The sequence below is a fragment of the Lotus japonicus genome, chromosome 4 (genome assembly GCF_012489685.1).
Source record: "Lotus japonicus ecotype B-129 chromosome 4, LjGifu_v1.2".
In the NCBI taxonomy this organism is placed as follows: domain Eukaryota; kingdom Viridiplantae; phylum Streptophyta; class Magnoliopsida; order Fabales; family Fabaceae; genus Lotus; species Lotus japonicus.
Genome location: NC_080044.1, coordinates 80,335,176 through 80,360,693, shown reverse-complemented (window position 1 = coordinate 80,360,693; position 25,518 = coordinate 80,335,176). Strand labels below are relative to the sequence as shown.

General features: G+C 36.4%; 3 protein-coding genes across 3 annotated transcripts; 1 reads left to right on the top strand and 2 right to left on the bottom strand.

Annotated features, from left to right (window-relative positions):
• The first annotated feature begins 1,440 nt into the window (after nucleotides 1–1,440).
• LOC130710997 (uncharacterized) lies at nucleotides 1,441–5,243 on the top strand. The gene is made up of 3 exons (XM_057560418.1): nucleotides 1,441–2,648; nucleotides 3,778–4,320; nucleotides 4,710–5,243. Exons 1-3 carry the CDS (start codon nucleotides 1,776–1,778, stop codon nucleotides 4,812–4,814), a joined length of 1,521 nt encoding a protein of 506 aa, XP_057416401.1. The 5' UTR covers nucleotides 1,441–1,775; the 3' UTR covers nucleotides 4,815–5,243.
• A 2,973-nt stretch (nucleotides 5,244–8,216) lies between these two features.
• On the bottom strand, nucleotides 8,217–12,357 carry LOC130711780 (homeobox protein BEL1 homolog). Its single transcript, XM_057561519.1, has 4 exons — nucleotides 11,431–12,357; nucleotides 10,434–10,816; nucleotides 9,720–9,780; nucleotides 8,217–9,068 (listed from the first exon to the last, which is right to left on the bottom strand). Exons 1-4 carry the CDS (start codon nucleotides 12,079–12,081, stop codon nucleotides 8,412–8,414), a joined length of 1,752 nt encoding a protein of 583 aa, XP_057417502.1. The 5' UTR covers nucleotides 12,082–12,357; the 3' UTR covers nucleotides 8,217–8,411.
• Nucleotides 12,358–18,103: 5,746 nt separating this feature from the next.
• Nucleotides 18,104–21,967, bottom strand: LOC130711279 (BTB/POZ domain-containing protein At1g63850). The gene is made up of 3 exons (XM_057560829.1): nucleotides 20,945–21,967; nucleotides 19,655–20,640; nucleotides 18,104–18,463 (listed from the first exon to the last, which is right to left on the bottom strand). Exons 1-2 carry the CDS (start codon nucleotides 21,845–21,847, stop codon nucleotides 19,699–19,701), a joined length of 1,845 nt encoding a protein of 614 aa, XP_057416812.1. The 5' UTR covers nucleotides 21,848–21,967; the 3' UTR covers nucleotides 18,104–18,463; nucleotides 19,655–19,698.
• Nucleotides 21,968–25,518: the final 3,551 nt, after the last annotated feature.

Genomic DNA, 25,518 nt, shown 5'->3' with positions numbered 1-25,518 from the left:
TAAAAATTAATTAATACTCTAAAAATAAATAATAATATAAATTAAGATAAAATCCAGAAATAAACAACATAAATCATAATCAAATCTAAAATTTAAAAATGTACTAAATAAATATAGATAAAAACTATCAAAATCTAGCAAATCACAATAAAAACTCATAAAATCTGGAATTAATTAAAAATCCGAAAATTCAATAAAAATACCATAAAAATTAATTAATACTCTAAAAATAAATCAAAAAAAAATTAAGATAAAATCAAGAAATAAAAAACCTAAATCCTAATCAAATCTAAAATTAAAAAATGTATTTTTTTATTAAGGAGAAATAAGGTAAGGAAAAATCAGGGCACATGTGGCAAGTGGGGCCAAGGAGAAAGAGCTTACATGTAAAATATTAGGTGATAATTAATCTAGGAGCGACACGTCACTAACTTAGCCTGTGAGAGCGACACGTCATGCTAAAAGTTGTTCTTTTCTAATATATATTGAATTGATAAGGAACTTTTTTGAGCCAGCTCAATTTTATGCATATCATTTTCATTTTCTTATTACCATTTATTTGTTAAGTTCAATTCCTATGGATGAATGCCAAGTGACACAATTCTATTAAAGAACATTCTAGAATTTCATGAACTAAGAAATGACTAAAATGAAATCCTTCAATCATATTTTTTGCTTGGGTCAAAGTCCTTCATCCATCATAGCTTATGTTTTAATTGGTTTGGGCTGAGAGCAGATGCATTGGGTTATAGGCCCAATGATAAAACCATTCACTGCAGTCTACATCCGCGTGCTTTTAAGCGGAGAGGATCTCGTCGTTCCTAAACCATTTTCCATCTGATTCGCTGACTGACCCGATCTACCATTATTTGTGGGCCCTCCAAAATCCAACAACAAACACCATTAATACCTCCATACACACACATGCCTCCACAATCTCATTTTCTATTATAAAAAATATACCATTTAGAGGGAGGGGGCCTAAGCCCCATTCTCTTAATTTTTATTCTTTATAAAGAAAATAATAAATAAATTCAATATCTAAAAAACTACCAAACTTACATAATACCATAATAAAATTTTTAAATTCACAAATTAATTTAGTCAATACATACAGTAGTAAGTATTTAACACTTCATTCATTAAGTAATTAGTTGAAGATTCGACTTTCAGTTCTTTGAAGTGGAAAAAACTCATTAGTCAGTCTACTACCACTTAGTACAATGGACGAAGAATAATCTGACAACTATTAATTGTCAAATACCTTATTAACACTGAAAAATATCTAATATGATGGTTTTATAGGTAATTAAACATACACTTATTACACTTATATAAATATAAAAATGATATTGATGTGAATAAATGCAACTTTATAAATATATTTCCTACCGTCATTCAAGCCCAAATAAATACCTACTAGGTGGATCTCTACCCTACCCCAGAGAAATGTAAATATAAATAATTTTCTTTTCTGCATTCGGTTCTATTCTGGGGGGTGTGTACTGTGAACTTGGGCTGGCACTGCTACCACCACCTCTTATGCTCACACACGCTTTCTCCTTCATCTTCTTCTTCTTCTTCTTCTTCTTCTTCTTCTTCTTCTTCTGTTCTGTTCTGCTCTGCAACCAACCCCACCTTCTTCTGCTAGCACCACCTGTTTAATTGATTCCACGAACTAACCCTCCTTCCTTTTTGTTTTTCCCACATTCATCTGTTTCTTCCACTTTCCACTTCTTCAAGATCTGCTTCTCTTTACTTTCACTCAATTGAAAATGAAAATGGCGGAGAAGGAAGCAGAGAAGCTAATTTGGGAACATGTCAGAAGCCCTAAATCTGCAACCACCGCCATTAATGGACCACAGTCACGAACCTTACACAAGCTTCTCTTCTTGCTAATCTTCTTCGTCTCCCTCACCTACGTCATCTACACGCTCAAACTCATCTCCACCTCACGCTCTTGCCACCACACCGAAACCCCTTTCCCCAACCACGCCCTCGCCTCCCGTGAAACCGAAACAGAAACGGTAACCCACCGCGCCGACACCCAAACGGAGCTCCGGCACGTGGTGTTCGGGATCGCCGCGTCGGCCAAGCTATGGGACCAGAGGAAGAACTACATCAAGCTCTGGTACAGGAGGAGAGAGATGCGGGGCGTGGTGTGGCTGGACAACAAGGTGAAGACGCGGGAAGGCGACGGGATTCTCCCGCCGGTGAGGATCTCCGGCGACACGTCGAGATTCTCATACACGAACCGGCAGGGGCACCGGTCGGCGATCAGGATCTCGCGGATCGTGTCGGAGACGCTGCGCCTCGGGATGAAGGATGTGCGGTGGTTCGTGATGGGCGACGACGACACCGTTTTCGTCACCGATAACCTTGTTAGGATTCTGAGGAAGTATGACCATACCCAATACTATTACATTGGGAGCTTATCGGAGTCTCACTTGCAGAACATCTTCTTCTCCTACGGCATGGCCTACGGCGGAGGAGGCTTCGCTATCAGCTACCCTTTGGCGAAAGCTCTCAGCAAAATGCAGGACCGTTGCATTCAGAGGTACCCGGGACTCTACGGCTCCGATGACAGAATGCAAGCTTGTATGGCCGAACTCGGTGTTCCACTCACTAAAGAAACCGGTTTCCACCAGGTTCGTGCGTCACAAACTCGGTTGCTAACTCAGTTAGCAATAGTAGTACAGTACTGTATTGATTGTTTGCAACCACCGTGCTTTTTTACTGTCTCTATCTTATCATGATACGCGGACCTCTTTGTTGGTTTGATTGAATTTGCATTGTTTTGTTTTTTGTCGGCATTGTTCTGGTTCGGTGGGAGTGGGACACTGCTTTCTGATTTTCCATAACTTTTGGTTTTTTACTGTTTCCTAATAATTGCAATGCTAGCTGTTTCCTTTTTGTGACTGGAGTGAATGGAAGATTGAAGAACTGTGTTTAGAGTTAGACCCTGATGAAATTGGATAAAGAGAAGTAATTGTATTACACAGATTGGTAGAAAGAGTGTAAAATGAGGGTGAAAAACTGTGTGTGAGAAAAATCCAATACTAGAAAGTCTTTGATGTCACTAAATTACCATTGCTGAGGCTGCAAGTTTCTATTTTAACTTGTTGGTAACTTGGTCCCAGATAGTACTGTCGGTGTCGGTGTTGTCCTATTGCATTAATATCTTTTTCTGGTTTGGCTTTCTTAGTTGAATCTGACTTCTGCATTCAATTTCTGGGTCGTGGAATTTAATTATTTGCTTTGGCTTGCGGCTGTTTGAAGACTCCTGATATATATTTTTTTATTGGAGAAATTAGGCTCAGCTCAGAGTACAATCATTGGCATTTTAGATATTGACCCTGTATTGTAAACCATTTGTGCTGTTGGGTGGTTCAAAGACCAAAGTTGTTAAGGCAAATTAGGCAACAATGCAACATGACAAGGGCTTTTACTTTTTCTCTGTGACTTCATATTGTAATGTGAAGTGCAGAGGCACTGTTATAAATGGTCATAGGAGATTTTTATGGGTTTGTAGATGAGAATGTGAGTCAAGAACTCATGTTAAGAAATAAGACAATTTCCAGTTACTTGAAGGGAATATTAATTAGTTTTAAAATTTTCAAAATGCTAAATGTTTTCACCATTCATAACAAAGATGCATTCCATTTTGTTGAACAAAGCAGTAAAGTCATGCAAAGTGTTTTAGGCAAGGGATATAGTCCTGTCTTGCATTCTATTCTGTTAACTTTCATACTGAGAGTCCCTGGTTTATTGAAACAGTATGATGTGTATGGGAACCTGTTCGGTCTTCTTGCAGCTCATCCTGTGACTCCATTGGTGTCATTACACCACCTTGATGTGGTTGAGCCAATCTTCCCCAACGTGACTAGGGTGCAAGCTCTTCAACGCCTTACTATACCGATGAAGCTTGACTCTGCCGGGCTAATGCAACAATCAATCTGCTACGACAGATCGAAAAGCTGGACGGTTTCCGTTTCATGGGGTTTTGCTGTTCAGATATTTCGGGGCATATTTTCACCCCGGGAGATGGAAATGCCTTCTAGAACATTTTTGAACTGGTATAAAAGGGCAGATTACACTGCTTATGCATTTAACACGCGGCCAGTTAGCAGAAATCCATGCCAGAAGCCTTTTGTATTTTATTTCTCCAAGGCACAACAGAATTCCACACTGCAGCAGACAGTGACTGAGTATGATAGGCATCGTGTCCCTCACCCGGAATGCCGGTGGAAGATGGCTGATCCTTCTTCTCTTGAGAAAGTCACAGTATATAAGAAGCCAGATCCACATCTTTGGGAAAGAGTAAGTTCTAGTCTCAGTCTCCTAAGTTTATATTATACTACCAACATGTGAGGATGTTAATAACATGTCTACCCTAGAATTTATAGCATGTTTGAATCAACTTCTTTTTCTCATAATTAATTATGACACCAGAAGCTACATAAGTTTCTCTCCTGAATTGATTTTGACTTCAGAATCAATTGTAGATGGATTTTCAAACACGGACGTAGGCTAGTAATGTCAAAAGTGAACATGTAGGATTGGCTTGCTACTCACCTGCTAAACTGTTTTGAGCGTTTCTTATATGAATATCATGTTTTAAACTTTGTAAAATTCACTTGTTTGGTGGCACACTGTCATCCTTTGTTTGGACATTGATTTGGGTTTCCTTTGATGCATGTATTTGGCAGGCCCCGAGGAGAAACTGTTGCAGAGTGAGGAAATCAACGACGAAGAAAGGAACCATGGTTATAGATGTGGGTGAGTGTAGGGAAGATGAGTTAAGCGAAGCATAGGGTATGTTGGTTTTAACATCCAACCATATTCAACTCCAACCCTTCAAAAAAATTGCTTTCACATTTTGGCGAGATCCCACTTTCCAAGGCAAAATCAATGTGCTTTCACTCTAAACCAAACATGCTCTAAAGTAGTGATATGTCACTGATAAATTATATTAAGGAGGAGGATTCATGAACATATTTCATTATTTGTTGGATGGCTCCCTCACTCACACTCACGTTGTGAGATTTTGCAATTTTTCCTCGGAGTTTACTGAGGTGGAGTGAGAGTTGGGGAAATGTCTGTGTACAAAAAGAATTGTAGTTTAAGCAAAATGTGGATGGGAAGGGGAAGGAGGGAGAATTTTGATTTGTAAGTTACTATTGCTGAAGGGAATCTTTAATTCGTGATTTAATGCACCTGCCTACTATTTCCACATACTTTAATTATCATGCCTTCTTCTACCAAACTAATCTGTCAAAGTTATATGTGTTACTAACTTGTTATAACAGCATTCTGTGTTTACCAATGTGAGTGTAAGTGTATTAAAATCCTATTACTACATGTTTGGATCTGTGTTAGCAAATGACCGTAGGAAGCTACGTGAATCTTCTCATGTTTTTATAAGGAAAAGAAGTACTGTACTACCAATTAGGTTTTGACAAATCTTGTATAAATCATAACTTATACTATTAATAGTATTTTGTCCTCTCTCGTTGATCTCGTAATGCGAGAGTATCCATTTCTGTAATACTACTGCACTGCACTGGAGTTAATACACATTACTATAATTAATTATTATTTCTCTATAATATATTAATATTACTGTGCTTCACTGGATACGCATTACTAATAACTCTACTGGGACCACTTGCCTTGCATACTACGGTGTCTTCTAAAAGTAGGAGTTCAGTCACGTGATGAGTCGATGAACATGTTACATGTGATGAATATTAGTTTTTTAATTCTACCTCATTCTTCAGATATTTTTCAGTTAATTAAACTGCGATCATGGTGGTGGACGAGGACAATGTGCAAGTTTTTCTTGATTCCATTTATTTACTGGGAATCACATCATACTCTATGTTTTCAATAGCACTTGAAGATGAAAAATATTAAGTGATCAATTTCTATTGTTTTACTTTTGACCCTGTTCCTCCTTTTTCACGATTGTAACATTGTGTCTTGTTATACTGATTTTTCCTTGTAGACTGAAAGAATTGAAAATGAGACAAAAGAGATACAAGTTATGCAGTTTGATGCATTGGCATTGATCATCCGACCATAAATAATTGGTGTATTTGTGCAAACATTGGTGTTATCATTACAACTAGCTAATGCAGCTATATGTTTATAGAAGTAAGTAATTGACTAATTTATATTTAGAAATATTTTGAACACTTATGTTGCCCTTCAAGATGTTGGACTCAATAAAGATTTTCTCAAGCAATAATTGAAGCTTGCCAGTCAAATGTAATAAGAGACCTTTTAATGCTTGTCATCGAGTGTACTAATTTGGACCAATATAATTCTTAATTTTAAATTTGATGAACATTTTTCTTATTAAAAACACACAATTCCATAAAAGCCCAAACAAAATTTAGTAGGCCTAGTCATAGACCCAATCCGCGCGAACCCACTCGATGGCCCGTCTCACCAAATGTATCCGAACTCGAACAATTTCGATCACTGAATCTTTGGGTCTATGAGTTTATTTTTCCAAAGCTTGGTTGAATGCATTAACCAGTTTTAGTCTTTTCCTTTGGACCTTTTCGTGGGCCTTGCTCTCCTTGTAATACCAAAATAAAAATAAAATAATTTAAGTAAAAAATGGGGTAAGCTGTTGACAAAAAAAAAACAATATTTAGTGTACATAGAGAGCTGACATACGCATTTAGCAACTCTTTTTTGCTGTGGTTAAACGTGTAAAAAGAATTACATCACACGTTTAGTAAGGGTTTGAGATCGCCACAAATGTAGTGTTTAAAAAAATATGAAAGTTTGATCTTGGTGGTTTATGAGCGCTACACAGACCGCCACAAAATTAGTGTATTTATTTTATGTGGTTTTAAAACCCACCAAATGTTTTTTTGCCCTGCGCGTTTAGCGGTGGTTTGGTGGTCGAAAACCACCACTAAACACGTGTATCGTTGATATGCTGCAAAATTTTGATAGTGTATCATTACAACAACAAAAAGTTAAGGTTCATTGTACGAATCACACACTACGTCATTGAGCTAAATCAAATACTAAATTGAGGGATAAAATTGATAATAAGATATGCTTGCATAACCGGTCTCAAGCTCAAACAAATGAGAAGGTTGTGTTAGGTCTCGACAACCAACACATCGATATGTCCATTATTATTGGTGTGTATCATTACTGAAAAGAAAAAAAAAGGGGGGTAAAATGCATGAGTAAAGTTGAAAAAGGTAAAAAAGTGTAAAATTGTGTTTCACCTCTAAGTTTCTTGATTGATCAAAAAGATTAAAAAAAACTCTAGGTTTACTGTTTGTGGTGATGAATTTTTTTTCTTTTGCTCTCATCTTTCCTTTAGGGCTTAAAATGTGTTAGGTGGATTAGAACAAGTATGATTTTGTATTGTAATCATGTAATGTGCAGTTGTGATGCTATGTTATATTGCTTTCTTTTAAGGTTTGATTGTCTTTAGTTTGTAAATTAAACATGCATGTATGGATCTGTCTTCGGGTGTGATTCAGTTGATGCATGATGCAGCTTTTAACACAAGTTGCATTCAATAAAGACCATGCATTTCGTCTTAAAATTACCTTAGTGCCTCCAACACTAAACTTTATCGAAAAGTACTCATCTTTTCAATGGCCATAAAAATTAAAGAAGAAGATGATGAAGGGCACCGGTGAACCAATCATAAGACAGACAAATCACAAAGCAACCAATTCTTATTGGCATAACCGCATAAGAGGTTGTCTTCATGAAATGAATAAGGGACCACAGCACCTAATTATTTTTTTTCTGTCATTCTTGATCTTATTATCCATCTAAATTAAAGTGGTACCGCCAAATTATTTATTGTCCCTTTTGTATTATTCGTTTCTTTTCATCAATAAACTACAACTATCTTCTACCCTAAAATACAATTTTATTTTCCATTTGAGCTCCTTCACTGTGGTGAATAATGGAAATCTCATCAACAAACATGTGGCTTCATTTTTCTAAAACAAAATTCCCTTGCAAATCTAATGGAAATTAATGATCAGAAGAACCATGCAGAAAACCTGTATAATCTTTGCAAATCTGACGAAAATTTATAAATTCCAGAATATAGGAGGCATGAATACATATTAAAAGTATATATCATCTAAGTCTAGCTAGCTTAAAGTATGGTAGTAACATATCATGGTGTATATATATATACTAAGCTGATTGAACATTAAGACTAAACTTAATTCTACTTTAATTAATTAATTTCACTTGTCAATATTACTAAGGTTTTAAATTGCCGTTTACAACCATAATTCTGCAGCAACTATCAAGAGTTTTTGAATCACTGCAACTCAACTGCATGATGACAGCAACCACAATTTAAAACCTACAACTACAATTGATATGTCATGCCACTTGAATATGTTGTATCATGCAAAGTCATGAAGCAACTGTGTCCCCATGAGATTCCTGTAGGGCATGTTTTGTCCTTCACCATCCAAGAGAGAAAACTGACCCGTTGGACACTCTTGATCAACCTGGTCTCTCGTGTAGTACATGGAGCCTTGTGTTGCTTGCGGAGGAGGGAACGCCAAGCTCACCACGCCTGAACCACCGTGCTGTTGCAACCCTAGCGTCAACGACACTCCACCACCACCACGGAAACCTGGGTTGACATTGTTTCCGGCGCTGGTGTAAGAAACCTGCATGCTTGGAGAGTGGTGCGTAGCATAGGATGAGAAATCAAGATCAACTCCGGACTCAAATTGTTCGTGGGGATTCATGTGGTGGTGGGTCTTTGTGTCATTTTGATCATGGTCCGGGTTGTTGATGATGGACGACATGCAATCTGAGTCGATTCGAAGAAGCCTCCTCGCCTGTGTTGTTGGCTTCTGATCAGGTCTTGTTGAAGGAGATAGGTTCTGAACATCATGGTTCATATCTTCTTCTTCATGAATATTATTGTTATCTGCTCCCTCTGAGGATGCCACCATGTTTTGCTCTCGCTCCTTCTCTTCTTCCAAGTACATTTCCTCTACCATTGGCTTCCATAGCCTCACCCTTGCATTGATAAACCAATTCGATACCTGCTTAATTTCAAACATATGCCACCAAACGAGATTTAATTAGTTTTGTAAATACTAGAGTGAGGAGAAAGAATTGATGTGACATATGGCAATTCATGTGATTATGTGATTAGTGATACTATTCTCTCGAAATATATAGCAATTAACACTCTTGAAGAAAAATTAACAGTATCAACTTAATTTGAGTAGATAATTTAAAAAATTAAGCAGCAAACATAACATTTAGTTACTATTTATTAAATAATTTTTTTATCAGCTCAGAGTTATTATTCTATCACACTTCACTTTTTCAATTATCTCATTTTTACACTTTTTCTTTTCCAATATCTCTCTATTTTTCTCAAGATCACATCACATATCGTATATCTCACTCTCCTCTTTTCAATTTTCAATTCTATGAAGTGTAGCAAAACATTAACCTTGCTCAATCACTGTTTAATGAACATATCACGCGAAACTTCCCTGTTATTAATTACTTCAATCTGATAGGTTAACACATCATGATCATGATGACATGTTCATCATCAGAATTATATTTTTTTAACTAATGTACAGTAATGTCAACAATATAAATTTTTTGCATGGCTGAAATTATGTTAATTAATTGATCATAGGCGAATTGAAAGAGTAGGTGAAGGAAGGGGAACTTGCCTGGCTTCTCGAGAGACCAGTTTGCCTGGCTAAAATATGTTTATCTACATCGCTTGGGTACCTGCAAAAGTTTTCACCCTAAAAACAATTAACAACATATATGTAATTAAATTAATGACCTTCAATGGCATGTAAGAAATGCTAACTTATTAAATTAATTATTAGAGATGACTATGGTGGAAAACCGGCCCCTACAGGAGAAGAATTAAACCCATAAAAAAGTAGTAGTTGAGTGATAGAAGCAAATCAAAATGATTATAAATTTAGAGAGAGAAAGAAATTAATATGCATGGTGGAGAAATTCTTGGAAATTAAATAACGTGACAAAATATGAAAAGATGGAATCTGAATGATGCACAGAAACTAACAAAATTGTGTAGGGTAGTTTGTTCACACCAGCATAAATGATTGAGATTCTAGATATATACAAGAAACTCACGACACTCCCTCAACTGCCAATAGTTGTTCTCCTTTTTTGATTTGGATAAAACATTGATTCTTCAGCAAAATCAACTTTGTACCTTACTCATATTGGAGCTTGATTGTAACTTTCAATCTATTGGCATGTTTGATTTCAAGGTGGAATTAACGTTTTGAAATAACATCAATTAAAAGGTTAAAGTTTTAATTTATGAATAAATATGCTTTGAATTTTGTGCAAATCATGAAATTAAACATGTAGAACATGAGGATAAGGACAGAGTAATTACGTACGGGTGGAGAAAGTGCTCAAAGAGCCAAGCCCGGAGAACCGAAACGGATCGCTCAGGAAGGCCACGTTGTGGCCTCCATGGATGAGTTTCCATCATGTTCATTTGCTGGAATGCCCTCTGCTGTCTCAGTGTTTGTTCAATGATTCTAAGCCTAGGTGTTTCGCCCTTTGTTGTGCCTGGTGAAATTGGATCTTTCTCTCCCAAGAGTTTTCTTGTTGCATGAATCTGCTCCAAAATCCCATCCTTCAAACATCTGAAATGCTTAGACATTTGTTTCAAAGCCAACGCTGAGTAAACTGTAGCAGCACCATTACCAGCCACTGCTTCAAAGGAGGAAACCACAGCCTTCATTTGATTACAGTAGTGCCTGTGTCTTCTTTCAACCTTCATACCAAAAAGTGAAACAAAGTAATATATGTAAATTGCACTTTGATAGTAACATCCACCATAGTACAAAATGAATCTTTACAGCATTATTTTTGAAAGTGTTGATCAATAGTAAATCTGGATTAGCTTCTCTTTCTTCATAATCAATTCTGAAACTTAAATCATACTCACAGAAGTTTTGCTTCAAAATATATTGATGCTGATTTTAGAATCACTTGTAGAATTTTTTTCAAAATATGTACAAAAATGAAAACAAATTTGTTAGGAAAAGGAAACATTATATTAAGGCATGTATTGGGTTGTTGTGGGGATAAGTAGATAAAAAGGGTCAATTGTTACAAGGGTGGCATTTATGAAAAGACCCACACTGGCTGCTTAATTAGTTCAAGAATCAAATTCCAAAGACCCCAATCCCATCAACCATACCAAGGAAAAGTTAAGAACCTGGATTGTGACTGCTAATTCACTTGAAGTAATAGTTTTTACATTTTCCATATTATGTGAAACAATCAACAAAAGATGTTCTACATTTGATAGTGAAATTAAGCTCTAAAAGCAAGCAAAATAGTAAGAATTATATTGGTTAATTTGAAACATATATATATATATACCTCTTCCAGCATTGAAAACAGCTTGGTCTTCCTCTTCTGCAATTCCACAAACTCTAGAGAACCAAGACAGTGTTTCTTTGAGGAACCCTCTTCCCACTCTTTGTTCTTCTCAGACTTTTCAGACTTTGGAATATCATTTTTCTTTGTTCCTAGACTACAAAGCTCGTTTAATAGATCCTGTGCAGGTACCAAGAACTTGGAGTGTTTTAGCACAAAATCCCCATGTTGGTGATAAATATTTGCATCTTGCAACATTTGTTGTTGATGATGATGATGGTGTTGGTTTGTGTGTCTTAGCTCAAAAGGTTGCAAACCAATACTAGAAGGGTTGGTTGAGCTGAGAGAAAGTGAAAGGCCTTGACTTGGTCTTTCGTTACCTTCACAAGGGAACACACACCTTAAAGAAGAATCATCAACTAGGAACCTGCTGTTGTTCTGCCAAGGGGAAGAAGAATCTTGGATTAGATGATTCTCTTCTTGTTGTTGTTGTTGGTGATGAAGATGAAGGTTCTTTGAAAAGCCTATCATATCCATGCCTGAGGTGAGGTTGAACATCTCTGAGTCAGAGACAAAGCCTGGTGACACATCTGTTGAGTAGCAGAAATTACCGGTTGATGATGAAACCATGTCCCTGGATTTGTTTTCACCCATGAAACCAGAGTGGTGGTTGGTATTGGATCAAAGTAGTGGAAAATTGGAGGTGCTTTTTCTCAGTGTTGTTGTGCTGTTAATAAGCCAGCATGAGGGTACCATGAAAACCAACTAGGTAGGAAGAAAGATGAGAGCTACTTCCTCAGAAATAGAAGATCAGATAGGGGTGATGATGACCTACATGCTATGATCATCATATCATTTCATTGCTCATAAGCTGAATTGCCCTGCCCCCTTTTCTCTCTCTTTCTCTCTCTATCTTTGAACTTTGAAGAGAAATGGGGGTCAATGCACCAACATATATAAATACTGCCAAAGTAGTCTTCCTACTGCGAGATAAAAAAAAAGCCAATGAAATTTCCCCGATTATTTCTTATCGGCCATTTAAAAAACTTATAATATCAACAAAAGACTGAAATATCAAAATATCCATTTTGAATAGGTGCTTGCTAGCATACCACAACACTTAGTTGAGGTATGATACAAGACATGACGTGAACCATTGACATTTAAGTAAGTGTTTCTTCTTTTACCCATATATGTTTTAAAATGAAACAAAAATTCAAATACACTGCCAGATGTCGGTTTCCTATTGGTACACCTCAAATCGCATCAGTTATGTATCATACAATGAGGGTATGGTAGATTTCACCTTTTAAATATAGTAGGATATGTTTATGCTTTTGCTTTTTCTAAAACTATATGTATCAATGTTAGAAAACACTTTTTAGTATCGGTTTTTAACTGACGCTATAACTTGGGCGGCGAGGGACGATGAAGGCGGATGTGGTGATCAAGGGATACAAAGAGGCCAATGGAAAGGGCAGATTAGGTTGCGTCCTTCGAGGGAGGCCAAAGGTAAGGGTGGAGGAGGACTAGGGAGGGGTCGAGAGTGCGATGAAGGTGGTGAGGAGGGACGGGCGACAAGATTTCATTGTCGAATTGAAGCGAGGAGGGATGGGCGAGCAGGATTTCATTGCCGGAGGGATCGAGGGATCGAGGAAGAGGTGAAGATGGCATAGGAGGAGGTAGGGGGCCGATAGGGGAGAGAGTAATTGTGAGGGTTTGAGGGAGTTAGGGGGAGAAGGGCTTATAAGGAAGACGAGGTCAAGAAATTAATGAAGATTAACGTCAGCTAGCTTGGTCGACGTTAACCTGTGGGCCCACAAAATGGGATGGGTTGGACCTAGTTGACATCAATGTCTGTCACATTTCACAGGTGATGTTAAATTGGTCGATGAATGTAGCGTTGACCACAAATTGTTTCAGTAAGTTGACGCTAAGTGGTGCCGATCAAACCAACGCTTACTTCGTGATTTTTTTAACTGTTTGTGTCGATTTAGTCGATGCTAATGTGCCAAATCCATATAATTTAAAAATACTTGTTAAACTCTACATGTATAGAAATCAAATTTTGTAGATGGAAAAATACCGGCACTAAAGTAGACATATTTATATTAGTGACTATCTTTATGACGAAAATCATTTTATTTTTTTTTGTAAAATTCATCACTAATTATTGCATTGTTATTCATTCTTCAATGATTTTGTGGCGAATTCTAATATTTTATCATCAAATTTAAAAGAGACGGATGAAGAATATATTTTAAACAATAATATAGAGAAGTATTATTATAACAAATTTTGAGAGAATTAACATAATTTACTCTGGAATTAATGCAAACGACCTCTATTTCATATAGATCACCTAAAGCATATTAATTTAAGCATTTTTTCACGTGAAATATTTTCTACGATTGAAATTGTAGATTACAAGAAAGTAGAAACCAAGAGACACAAGAAATATATATATTAATTATTTATCAACTGCAATCAAAATTTGCATGAATTAATATAGAGGGGGAAAAATTAAGAACGAGATCTTTGTACAGGAACAAATCCCAAAATTGAAGCCATTCCTAAGTAAAGTCCTGTACAGGCTTTTCCAGATACAAGATTATACGTTCGTATTTCTGAACCCACCTAGCAGCTATTAACTTATTCCTCCTCCTCCATTCTGTTTTCACCTTTTCACCTTTCACACTCTAGAAATAGAGAGTTTGAACTAAAGATTTTGGTCCTTAATAAGTTTAGCTGATTTTTCCAGTACCCAATAAAAAATGAAGAAATTGCATACATTCTTGTCTTAATGTGTCATATTATTTTGATTTTTTAATAATTTGATATTTATCCTAAATATTTATAAATAATAGACAGGAAAGTTACTAAACTCACTATTTTTATACCTCAGCAACCCTTAACTTTTATAAAGTAATTTGTATAAAGCTATGAAATAGATTCCAAGTGGTAGCTTTCTGTGGTACAAACCAGTACTAGTATTTACTATTTTTTTCCAATCATATTCACATTAATTTAAGGATAAAAAATTGGATAAATACTTCTTAATAAGGATTTCAAATGATTAACGACACGCGCTGAGGGATGAGAATGGGAAAGTGAAGGTGACCATCACAGCTTAAAATTAGTGTCTGTGAAAAAGGTGGTGGTCCTGTATCTGTAAGTGGGAGGAGCAGCTTTCTCCGCCGCTTACTATATTTCTCCTCTTCCGCCATGACGTCACTCATCCCACTTTCTCCCTCTCTGAATCTGATGCTGTTTTTGGGCTGTGTGCACCACGCTCTCTGCGCATGCTAAGGTAAGCAACAACACAATCACTTCTACAGTTCTACATCCTCCCATTAATTAAAATTTTAACCATAATTAAATAAATTATTGATTTTTTAACTCTCGAAAGTCAAAATACATTGCCTTTTTTTTTTAAAGTAATACATTGCCTTATTTTATTTTATTTTTCCTTCACTTATTCAAATTTTTATTATGTGCTCAATAAATATTTATGTAGAACCAACAAAAACTAATATAATTGGTAGATAGTACTCTTAAGCATCTATGTGTGAGTTATTTTTTGAAAGTGTATGTGAGAGTTTGATCTTTAAATGATGCATATGAAGAATAATTTATTGGGAAATACCTATCTAACTAACGTAATCTTAAAGTTTTGGCGGAAGATTAATTTTATGGTTGTCAGTTGTGATGATACATAAAAAAAGAATTTAATAGATAAAATATTTCATGGAAACTTAAACTCTTTTAATTTGAGAAATAACTTAAGATGAATTAAAGTGTAGTTTTTTTTTTCCGATGTACCAAAAAAAAAGTGTAGTTTTTTTTTTGAAATAGTGCCCTTATCTAAAAATTTATTTAAAAAATAAAATTATATTTTTTTGAAACTTTTTTTGGTTACATGGGAAGATTTTTTTTTCGAAATTGAAATTAAAATATATTAACAACCTAGGGGACATATGAATTAAGTGAGGAGGTCTATGGTTCAATTTCTGAATGGTGCAATATATTTTTTTGATGAACTAAAAAAATATTTTAATAGCCTTTTTTAGTCTGTATACAATTTAATTTTAAATTAACGATAGTTATATTTAGAGATTACCTATAATTGAGGGGGGAACAATTTTTTTATATATATTTTTGGAATAAAAAAAGGACCATTTATTTTCTCTTAATTATATATATTATTATTATCTATTATAATTTTTTTTGAAATAAATCAAAATAAATAAAGCCGAGCATGAACAAATTTCAAGGAGCAATAAAAAGTGAGGCCATAGAGCAGGGGTCAATTGGGGACACCACAAATAGCGGGGGATTGGGGGCAGTAACACCCTGTTCAACTCTGAGACATTCTACAAACAAACCAGGCTACCCCCTAGTACTTTAGGGTAGGGTGGTCCATCTTCTAATCTCTTTATTTATATAACAAATATTTTATTCGTACATGCATGATTATGTATATTTGTAGTTACTTAGTTAGGACCATCCTAATCCTATGCTAGCTGGGGTTACTGGTAATGCTAATGTAGGTAAGGCTTATTGCAAGCTCCAAAGAGAAAATAATATTGTAGCTTTTATTAAGTAGTGGACCAACTCTATAAGATTCAAACACGAAGTAATTATGTACTGGGATGAATCAGATCACCTATTTTGTTTTTCCCCTTTTCAATAATATTAACTAAAGTATTTTCCTTAAATGATACACTACTTACAATAAAAAAACACAACTAAAGATTGTAAATGTCTATCTCTATTTTTAAAGTGAAAAACACATGCATGTTATATAATTGATCTGACTTAGCCAACATATCACTTAGGAGAGTGTTTTAATGGGTATTGAACGATCGTGGATTCAGAGGTCCTTCGTGCTTTAGGATTGCACCTTTGTCGTATGATGATGTAATATGTAATTGTAACTTCATATTTCCCCAATTGCACGACACATAAGTCTTACTCATTCACTTTGACCAAAAAAAAAAAAAAAGTCTTACTCATTCACCGACACCACTGAAGTCATCAAAAGTGATGAAACTCTAAAATAAAAAACAAACAAGAAAAATATTTTTCATTTTTTTTCTTTCCATACTCTCATGCATCCATCATCCAACTGCTCTTCACATTTATTTAATTCATTCCAGCTACTTAATTGATGAGTTAAATATTGTTCTAATCATCCCAAGGATTACGTGCACACTTCTTGCAGCTCTAAGTTTATTATTTATAGTATTTTAAGAATTTCTTCCTTGCCTTGTGCATGAGTTTCCAAGTTGAAACCCCTTTTTTTAGCTTTAACAATGGAAGATTATGTGAAACGTTTTCCACAGAAGACAAGCTTAATGAAAACTACCTTATTTTAAAAAACTAAATTCATCTGGCTTCCGTTTTTATACTACCTTTTATTTTTAATCTTGGCATTGAATTCCAACATGAAACCTCATTTTTATAATTGGCGTCGGCTGCTTGTGATGACCCTCACATTTTCACATAATGATATTATTAGGTTAAATAATACCAAGAAAGTTGAGAAGCTGATGAAATACAAGTGATAAGTAAAAACAAAACAACCGTCGATTTTCGATTTTCGATTTTCATTGTGTTCTTCAGTCTTCACTTGTTGTACTATTAGCTTCACTGAATCTCGTATTAATAATCATTCACTTTTTCCATATGTTTTTGTCCAAATTTAAAGCATGTTTAAATTTTTAGCAGCCCACTTAGATCGAATTAATTATGTGTTATAAGTGTAATAAAAAATCATTCATTTAACAACTAAAGCATTGTTCCCATTATTTCAATAGAAGGTTGAATTTCAACCGACGAGGGTTTGTTCAAGTAGTACATGTTTGATTCCTCTCAAGTTAAGTCTAATTCAAATATGGTGGATGGAAAAAAAAAACTTTTGCTAGGAGAGTTAGACAAACCCCATTGAGGTACATAATCACTATGGACAGAAGCAATTTCACTTTTGTTATAAATTTTGATTGCCATTATCAATCCACTAATCCCTATAGTATTGAATTCCATTGAAATTAAGTGGCGAAGTTAACTTACACAGTCACACCCTTACCCTCCTAAAATAGTTGTTTTTTTTGTCGAACCTAAAATTGTTGTTTTTTTTTTGTCAAAAACCTAAAATAGTTGTTGAATATGTGTACAATAAACACTGCCACTTGAATCATGCGCCCAATAATCTTAACCCTAAATCCAATGTTGATCTCGGCCCAACTTGCCTAAATTAGTTGACTGATTTGACTTATTATTCCCTTTAGTTTATTACCAAAACTTTTAATGTATTTTTTCTGTTGAGAACAAAGTATCAACTTTTACTTTTATTCCCAACAGTAACGACTAATTCTTTCGTCGCATGTGATTACACAAACATTTAATAGTTGACTATGAAATATGTTTTATTCCCATTAGCAAGGATCAATAAGCCCGTTGACACCAAAACCTGATTTATTTGACCGAACATTTCTTTATGTAATAAATTTCGCACTATTTCCATACAACATTTTATTGCAATCATGTTTCAATGATTAATTGGACAATGGCTTCTTTTCCTTTTCACCTAACGAGAGTCAACCTACTTCTTGCCCTCTCAGTTTAATTATCATGTCACAGTCAGCATACAAATGTTTATTGGTCCTCTGACAAGTATTGATGAAAACTCAAAATGTAAATGCTTTTCTTTTACTTCTTCTAGTGTTCCTTTTTCCATGGCTAATATTTGGAACCCTCAAACTTCAATTGAAAAGCAAGAGATTAAAAAGAATCAAACCATTCTCAAAAAAGAAACATATTATATTCCCGCAGCTAAACCCCCATTGAAGTTATTCCTGTGCAACACAACCGATTGGATATATTCAATCCCATTCAAAAATCAATATAAATTACTTTCCAAGAAAGGCATTCAAGTATATTTATCGTCATCCTCATTCTTTATGTGCCTTGCATCCAAAGCTATTTGATGCTCCACCATAAAAGAAATTCGTGATGGACATTCCATCAACTTAACCTGCCAAGAGTCGCTGAACTTGTTAAATTTAGCTCATCTCAGGAAACGATATTTTGCTAAAACAAAAAGTTTGGCAGCAATGAAGAGATTTTCATGAAAGAAACATAAGCCTCCTACATTACAAATTTATCTAACAGGCTTTGACCAACATATGCCATACAAAATTCCACAGGTGACAATGAGTGTAAAGATAAATGGAACTAAATCAACTCAGCAAACTAAATATTTGGATTTACGTTGAACTCAACGTTGATCCACGTTTGAATCAACATGTCAAAATCGTACTTCTCCTTGATGCATTGGTATATATGTGTTTCTCATTTGTGTCAACACAAATGGGGAACCAAACTGGCACTAAGGCATGACCAAACTTGCACAAGACAATAATGCAGGACATGACAAATGTAAGAGAACCGTATAGATAATAAAATGCTGTCAAGTTCAGAAACTAGCACTCCAAGAAATGAAAACAAAATTCATAATGAAAAGTCTAATCACTGCAGAGCAAACAGCAAAAGATAGGTGATTTGCGTCACTGACAGTTGAACAAGATTTTTTCCTCATCCTGGCATTAGAAGACAAATAACTGTAAAGATGCTCTGAACAGGTGTCCCCTAGGATTACAAGAAAGTTTAGTGTTTAGTCAACCAAATGAATTTTATGTTTTAACATTTTATTTTCACCCTGACAAGTCAAAATTTCAATCAGAAATGTTATGGAACCTAAAAAAATCACAAACAAAGCTCAAGTTATCTTGCCAAAACAGTCAAGCGGAAAATGGAACAATATCATTGATAAAATAATAGGTGATTTGTCTTAGGTATCTCATATCCACTTTGGTCTATTCCATCTTTGAGAGTGCTATCCATTCAACCGACAAGAGAAAGCAAAACCGTGTCAAGCTTAGGCGAAATTCATACAATAGATATGAAGTGAGAAAAGAAAATTGGCTCTTAGTACCCAGCCAAGCTATAAAACCAATATTCTCTGGTTATTTCAAAAGAAAAGAAAAAAACTAGGAGATGAAGAAAATCAGTGTAGTACATTTTCAAACAAAGCATGAAGACGTGGGATCTAACTAACATGTTCAACACAAATCAGCTTTGCTGGCAAACTACCAGGGTTTGACAGACGATTTAAATACTGGAAATCATAGAGAAATCAAATAGAGATGGTTAAAAGGGGACACACCCAGTATAGTGGTGTCAATTCCACCAGGTTTGAACAATATGTCTTCAAGGGTTCTCAATTGATGCAGATGTAATTCGTAATTGTCTTGTCTGTTCTTGCTCTCCATTCCTCTTCCAGAAAGCCCTTCTCCACCAAACCTCAAACCCTCTTTGAATATTTGGGCAATCTTCGCCGGAGTTCAAGAAACGATTAAACCAAGCTAGCAAAATTTCCTGTTGCCAGGATAGTGGCAGGGTGAGAATCGTGTTACTAAGACCATCCTCGATTAGGTGCCTATCGAGGCCTTTGGATGCCCTCCTCATCCAACCGAAATCATCATAAAAGGGAACCAGCCATGTTTTTAGAAGTAAACACCTAGCATCTTTAGAAGCCAATAACTGTCCTTTCCCAATCCCAACAAACAATCTCGCTGTAACTCTGCTAATCTCAAACCTATGAACTGCAGGAACTTTAGCATGCGCTTCCGATAATTCTGATTGAGAAGCCCATGTTTTCAAGAAATCTTCAGCAATCTGTCTATCGATTAAAATATCCAAGATCCAATGCAAATTATCTGCTTGCCTTGCAATTTGACTTACATCCCGCATGTCCGAAGCTGCAGCCTGTAAGAAGTGGAGACGAAGTAACTGAAGACAATCATCGCATGCCGAGTATATAGACTCCTTCCGAAGATCGTTCTGTGAAGAATTTTCACGGAGCATCTTTGACACCAACCCTTTCATTTCACGTCTAGCCTTCTCATCTTTGCCTTCAAGAACCACACGAATAAGTTTAAGAAGAACTTCCTCATTATCACTCCCCTCTTCATTTCCATGGGTAACTTCAATTGAAACCCTTTTCAAAACTTCTCCAGCTCCAACAGAATCAAGACGAAGCTCCGACAGGAGCGAGGCCACCTTTTCTTCTTCATCCTCAGCCCATGGGGCTGCTTCCAAGTACTCCAAACAAGACAAAACCCCAGCATCAAATCCAATTGCTGCTGAAACCTACCAAAAAAACAAGCAACTCAATTCAGTCTCATAAAACCATGAATCAGTCAAATTCAATTGTTGCTGAAACCTAAGATACCACAAAAACCAGCAACTATCATAAAACTATGAATCAGTCAAATTCAAATGACAAAACAAAACTAGTAAGTAAGTAATATAATAACCTGAACAACAGAATTTCTATCATGTAATTGTCCCACAAACAGTGGAAATCACCAATCCAAACTAGCTAGAGTCTCAACCTAATCCTAGAGTTTACATTATCCAACCAATAGAACAGAGCACACAATTCAGGCATTACCTTTAAGATACCCAGAACTCTGGAAACATCATCCTTCATGAGCTTCTTCCTGAGATCCTTACAGTACATCAACCTCAAAGTCTCAACATAAACCTCAACATCATCACAATCAGCAATCTCAACAAGATAAGGCAACGCCGACCGGTTCTGCTGCTGCGTCCAGCGATCAGAGAGCTTCACCGAGAAGAATCTGCTATGCGCAACAAGAATCTGGCGATGCACGTTCATGGAGATGCTAAACCCATCTTTGGAGCTGAGCGTGAGCTTGATGTCACTGTTAGTCGGGTCGTTGAACTGATTCCCGGGGCTCCGAGAACCTAACAACTCCGATATCCGCTGCATCATCAGGGTTTGCCGGTCCATCACCGGAATTTGCGGTTTCTGCATCGGCGGTGCGGCAATGTTGTTGTTACTCGGCGGGATCTGGTTTCTGTGATGATTGATATCCGGTTCGCTAACCATCATTTCAAAGAGGGTGGGGCTGGAGCGGGGTTTATCCGGCGGCGGCGACATTGGGTTGAGGAGGCCAGCGGTGAGGGCGTTGTTGAACTTGGAGAAGCTGGAAGGAAACGGGTCATGACCCTGACCCGGACCCGAATGTCCGTTGGAAAGCGGAGAAGAGTGAGTGTAGTCCATGACTGGGGAAGACTTGCCAGGGGAGAATCGGAATCTGTAGTAGGTTGAAGGTGAATCGGGTAATTGCGGGTTGGGTTCGGGTTCGTGGGTTGTTATGGTGGCGGTGGTGGCATCGCGAGTGCGGGTGGAAACGGTGTCGTTTGGAGAGGAAGAAGTAGAAGAGGAAGCGGAGGAGGAGATAGTGGTTTGACGACACTTACGTTGTCGTTTGGGCTTGGTGGGCTGGTTTTGAAGTTTGAGGAATGTTGTTGTGGTTGTCGCTGCCATTCTAAGTTTTTTTTTTTGAGGTTCTTGTCTTTAGCGCATCACAGACAGAGCAGTGAAGTAGAGAGAGAAACAGAGAGAGAGAGAGAGAGAGAGACTTTGAGGACTGAAATTAATAAATGGCGGTACAAACGAGACGTGGGATTAAAAAGAAAATGGAAACACCCAACAGAACTAGAGAACCATTCATAAAGTTCAAGTTCTCCTGATTCATTTTCCTATATATTCTCATACTTAGTTTAAATGCTTTTTATATTCCTAAAATATACAATTTTTATTTTATTTTTTAAGATATTATTTGTAGAATAGTATGGGGTTGTTGGAGGATATATAGATAGCTATTAGCTAGGAATAGCATTCCTCTATGTTTTCTTCTTTGAAGGAATATTTGCTAGATAAGGAATTACAACGTCACATGCACAACAACCATTCAACAAAAAAGTTGGTTCATAGATGTGAACAAGGTAGGAATTGATGATATGTGCCACCTTTGACATTTTGATTCCTTTCAATCGTAATGAGAACAATGAGAAAGCATCACTCTTCTTGTTTAGTTAGTCTTCATGTAATCTTTGCACTATCTTGTGCCTGGCATTTTGTGGCCAATTCGGCTGTGTTCTTGTCCCTGAAGTTAGAGAGGATGTCATAATAAATATATATATTTTGAAATCCTTTTTCAGGTAAGAGTTTAATTTTGATGTTGTGTCAATGTATAGATGATGTTGAATTAGGGAAATTGTCGAGTTTAATTTCTTAAGTTATTTTGCGCAATTAGGACAATTGAATGTGATGATGAAATAAAACACTAACTTCTTTGTTTGTTTTGTTTTGCTTTTAAGAAAAGAAAAAACCTAACCACCATAAAGAAAATAAGTTATTAAGCTCTTTGCCAAGCATAGACACCATCATTAATACATGCACTTATTAAGTTGTAGTGATGATAGTTGTACGCCGATCATGGTAAACAGGGTCATGTACCGATGACGAGTGTCGGATGAGACGACAATGGAGAGTATTGTTATGCGACAATAACATTAATAACAGTGAATGGTGTTGGATAGCGACAATGATGAACAATGTTAGTAGCCACATATTGTAATACAAGCATCTCATGAAGACCCACTAGACTAATTATAGTAGCCACATAGCCTAGTAATGCAAAAATTTAGCAATACATGGACAAGTTGAGAAGTGATAACCAATTTATTGATTGAGACGCAAGAAAACAACACTTAACATATTTCTCAGGCAAGTGAAGGATATATTAATGGAAGTGGACCAAAGCATATTCCTTCAAAACTAGTCTTCATTATGATCTTCAAACAATTGTGACATAAATATTAAGCAAATGTGTTGAAGTGATAATTTACATTTTGTTTACCATGACACTTCCTACCGCAAAGTGTCCTTGGGCACAAATACTTTGCTTCATTACAAATATGTGATACGTGTTGGTATTGCAGGCATCCATGTAGACAAATATCCTTATCCTCTTCTTTCTCCCAAGTCCCAGCGAAATTGGGCCCCCCTGTGGGTACTAGGAATAGAGAGGAACTCGTCCTCTTCTTCATATTGAAACTGCAAATGGGCCCTCACCCACTAGGAAATATTATTGCTGGCCCAATAATTCAATTGTTACCAAGTCACTTTTTTCTCTTGAAAGTTGAAACTGATCCAAAAATGTTACATGAACGGCTTATAAATTGTACTTTTCATCTGACCAAAAAATATTTGTACTTTTCCTTTTAAATGGAGAGGGACGGTTTTTATTTTAATTTGTTTTTGCAAAATTTGAATCAATTATATTTTTTAATATCCAAATCCAAGCAATATATCTGTATGTGGACAAAGTCATCTAAATGTTTGCTTAATTATTTTTCTAGTGTGGGTTGGAGACAGGAGGAGGAAGCATGGTGTATGTTGTCATTGTATGTCGACAAAGTCATGCATACCCAATTATCGAAAGAGACATGTGATATCAGCACTCAATAGAGGAGGGTGGTTGGTTCTAAATAGGGAAATCAATTATAGAAGCAAATGAGCACGAGTGTTCCCAACCTATTATGATGTTCGCCGCGCTGTGATCTCTTGTTCTAAATGTGCCAATGCCCACATAATAATTACAATAATTCACATGCTTGTTTGACATTGTTTCTAGGCTTAATCCAGTTTTTGGTCCTCATCCTTTGTTATAAATATGGCTTTAGTCCCTCGCCGGAGCAAAGGTGGGGCTAGGTCCCCAGTTTTTGGCAAAATAGTTGGTTTTGGTCCTTCCGATTGGTTGGGTCAACGCCGGAGCTCCGCCGGCTGACGTGACCCTTGCCACGTCAATTAATGAGCTCAGCTGAATTTTTTTTTCTTTTTTCATTAAATTAAAATATAATTAAAACACATAAAAATTAAAATATTAATTAACTCTCACTAATTAACCTTCTTTTTAATTAATTAAAACTCTCACCCAGATTTCTTCATCATCATCAACATCATCATCCTTCCTCATCTTCTTCTCCTCCTTTATCACTGATTCTTCACACAACCACCCCCAACCCCATCTTCCCTTTCTTTCTTTCTTTTTCACGCTCTCTCTATCTGCTTCTGTTACTGTTTCTCTCCTTCTTCTTCTTCTTATTTTCTCTGAAACCGTAGCCACCTCTCCTGCGTCGCCGGCCTCTTCGTCCACGCTTCCCTGGCGAGCTCAGATCGTGCCAAACCCTCTTTTCCTTCTTCTTCTTCTTCCATGAACTTAGACCCGCACCCAGATTTTCAGATCCAAACTTAGTTTTTTAGATCTGCACTCAAATTAGAACATGTGTTGTTTATTTCTTTCTTCTCCATTTTCTGGTGCTAGTTTGGGGTTGGGATTGAGGTTAAGGCTGAGGGTAGGGATGGGGAAAGGAGGGTTGGGGTTTCGGTTGTATGTGGGGTTGAGCATAACGCCGTAGAATATGAGTTTTCTCCACTGCAATCAACCAATCTGGGTTGTAGACCAGTTATGGGTTTTTTCTTTACAGGTCTGGGTTGGCTTTTTCTCCCGTGCAATCAACCAATCTCGTTTCATTTTACACGCCATAATCGGTTTATCCTTACTTTATGCTGCTGAACTGATATACTAGTTCTTCCGGGTCTCTCTCCTTATTTCCATTTCAGAACCCCAACTTTCAAACTCTGTACACTAGGTTTTTTGAAGAAACTTATTATGTGTTCCTTTGTAATCGTTCTTGCATACTTTGATGCTCTCAAAGTTTATAGCTTTAATTTGTTCATGAAAGCTTTGATTTTCATTGATGCGCCATAATATTCTTATTTTTATGTTTTTTATTTCCAAATTTTTGGTGTCTTAATCACTTTGGATATTTGAATATGCATCTGGTTGGTTTTTTTTTTTTTTATGATGATGGGTTGAAGATGATGTTAATACAGTAATGATGATGAAGAAGATGCAATGAATGAACATGATGTTGTAAACTAATTTAATAATTAGAGTTTTAATTTTTTTAAATGAAAAAGAGAAAAAATCCAAGTGGACTCATTAAATGATGTGGCAATGCCACATGGGATTGCCGGAGCTCCGGCGTTGACCCAGCCGGCCGGAAGGACCAAAACCAATCATTTTGCCAAAAACTGGGGACCAACCCCCACCTTTACTCCGACGAGGGACTAAAGCCATATTTATG

Coding starts and splice junctions, on each gene's coding strand:
- LOC130711780 (XM_057561519.1), bottom strand. CDS start 12,081: ATGGGTGAAAACAAATCCAGGGACATGGTTTCATCATCAACCGGTAAT. Junction 9,781..10,433: donor TTTGAGCACTTTCTCCACCC/GTACGTAATTAC, acceptor AAACTTTTGCAG/GTACCCAAGCGATGTAGATA. Junction 9,069..9,719: donor CTGGTCTCTCGAGAAGCCAG/GCAAGTTCCCCT, acceptor GAAATTAAGCAG/GTATCGAATTGGTTTATCAA.
- LOC130710997 (XM_057560418.1), top strand. CDS start 1,776: ATGAAAATGGCGGAGAAGGAAGCAGAGAAGCTAATTTGGGAACATGTC. Junction 2,649..3,777: donor AAGAAACCGGTTTCCACCAG/GTTCGTGCGTCA, acceptor TTATTGAAACAG/TATGATGTGTATGGGAACCT. Junction 4,321..4,709: donor ATCCACATCTTTGGGAAAGA/GTAAGTTCTAGT, acceptor TGTATTTGGCAG/GCCCCGAGGAGAAACTGTTG.
- LOC130711279 (XM_057560829.1), bottom strand. CDS start 21,847: ATGGCAGCGACAACCACAACAACATTCCTCAAACTTCAAAACCAGCCC. Junction 20,641..20,944: donor GAGTTCTGGGTATCTTAAAG/GTAATGCCTGAA, acceptor TTTTTTTGGTAG/GTTTCAGCAGCAATTGGATT.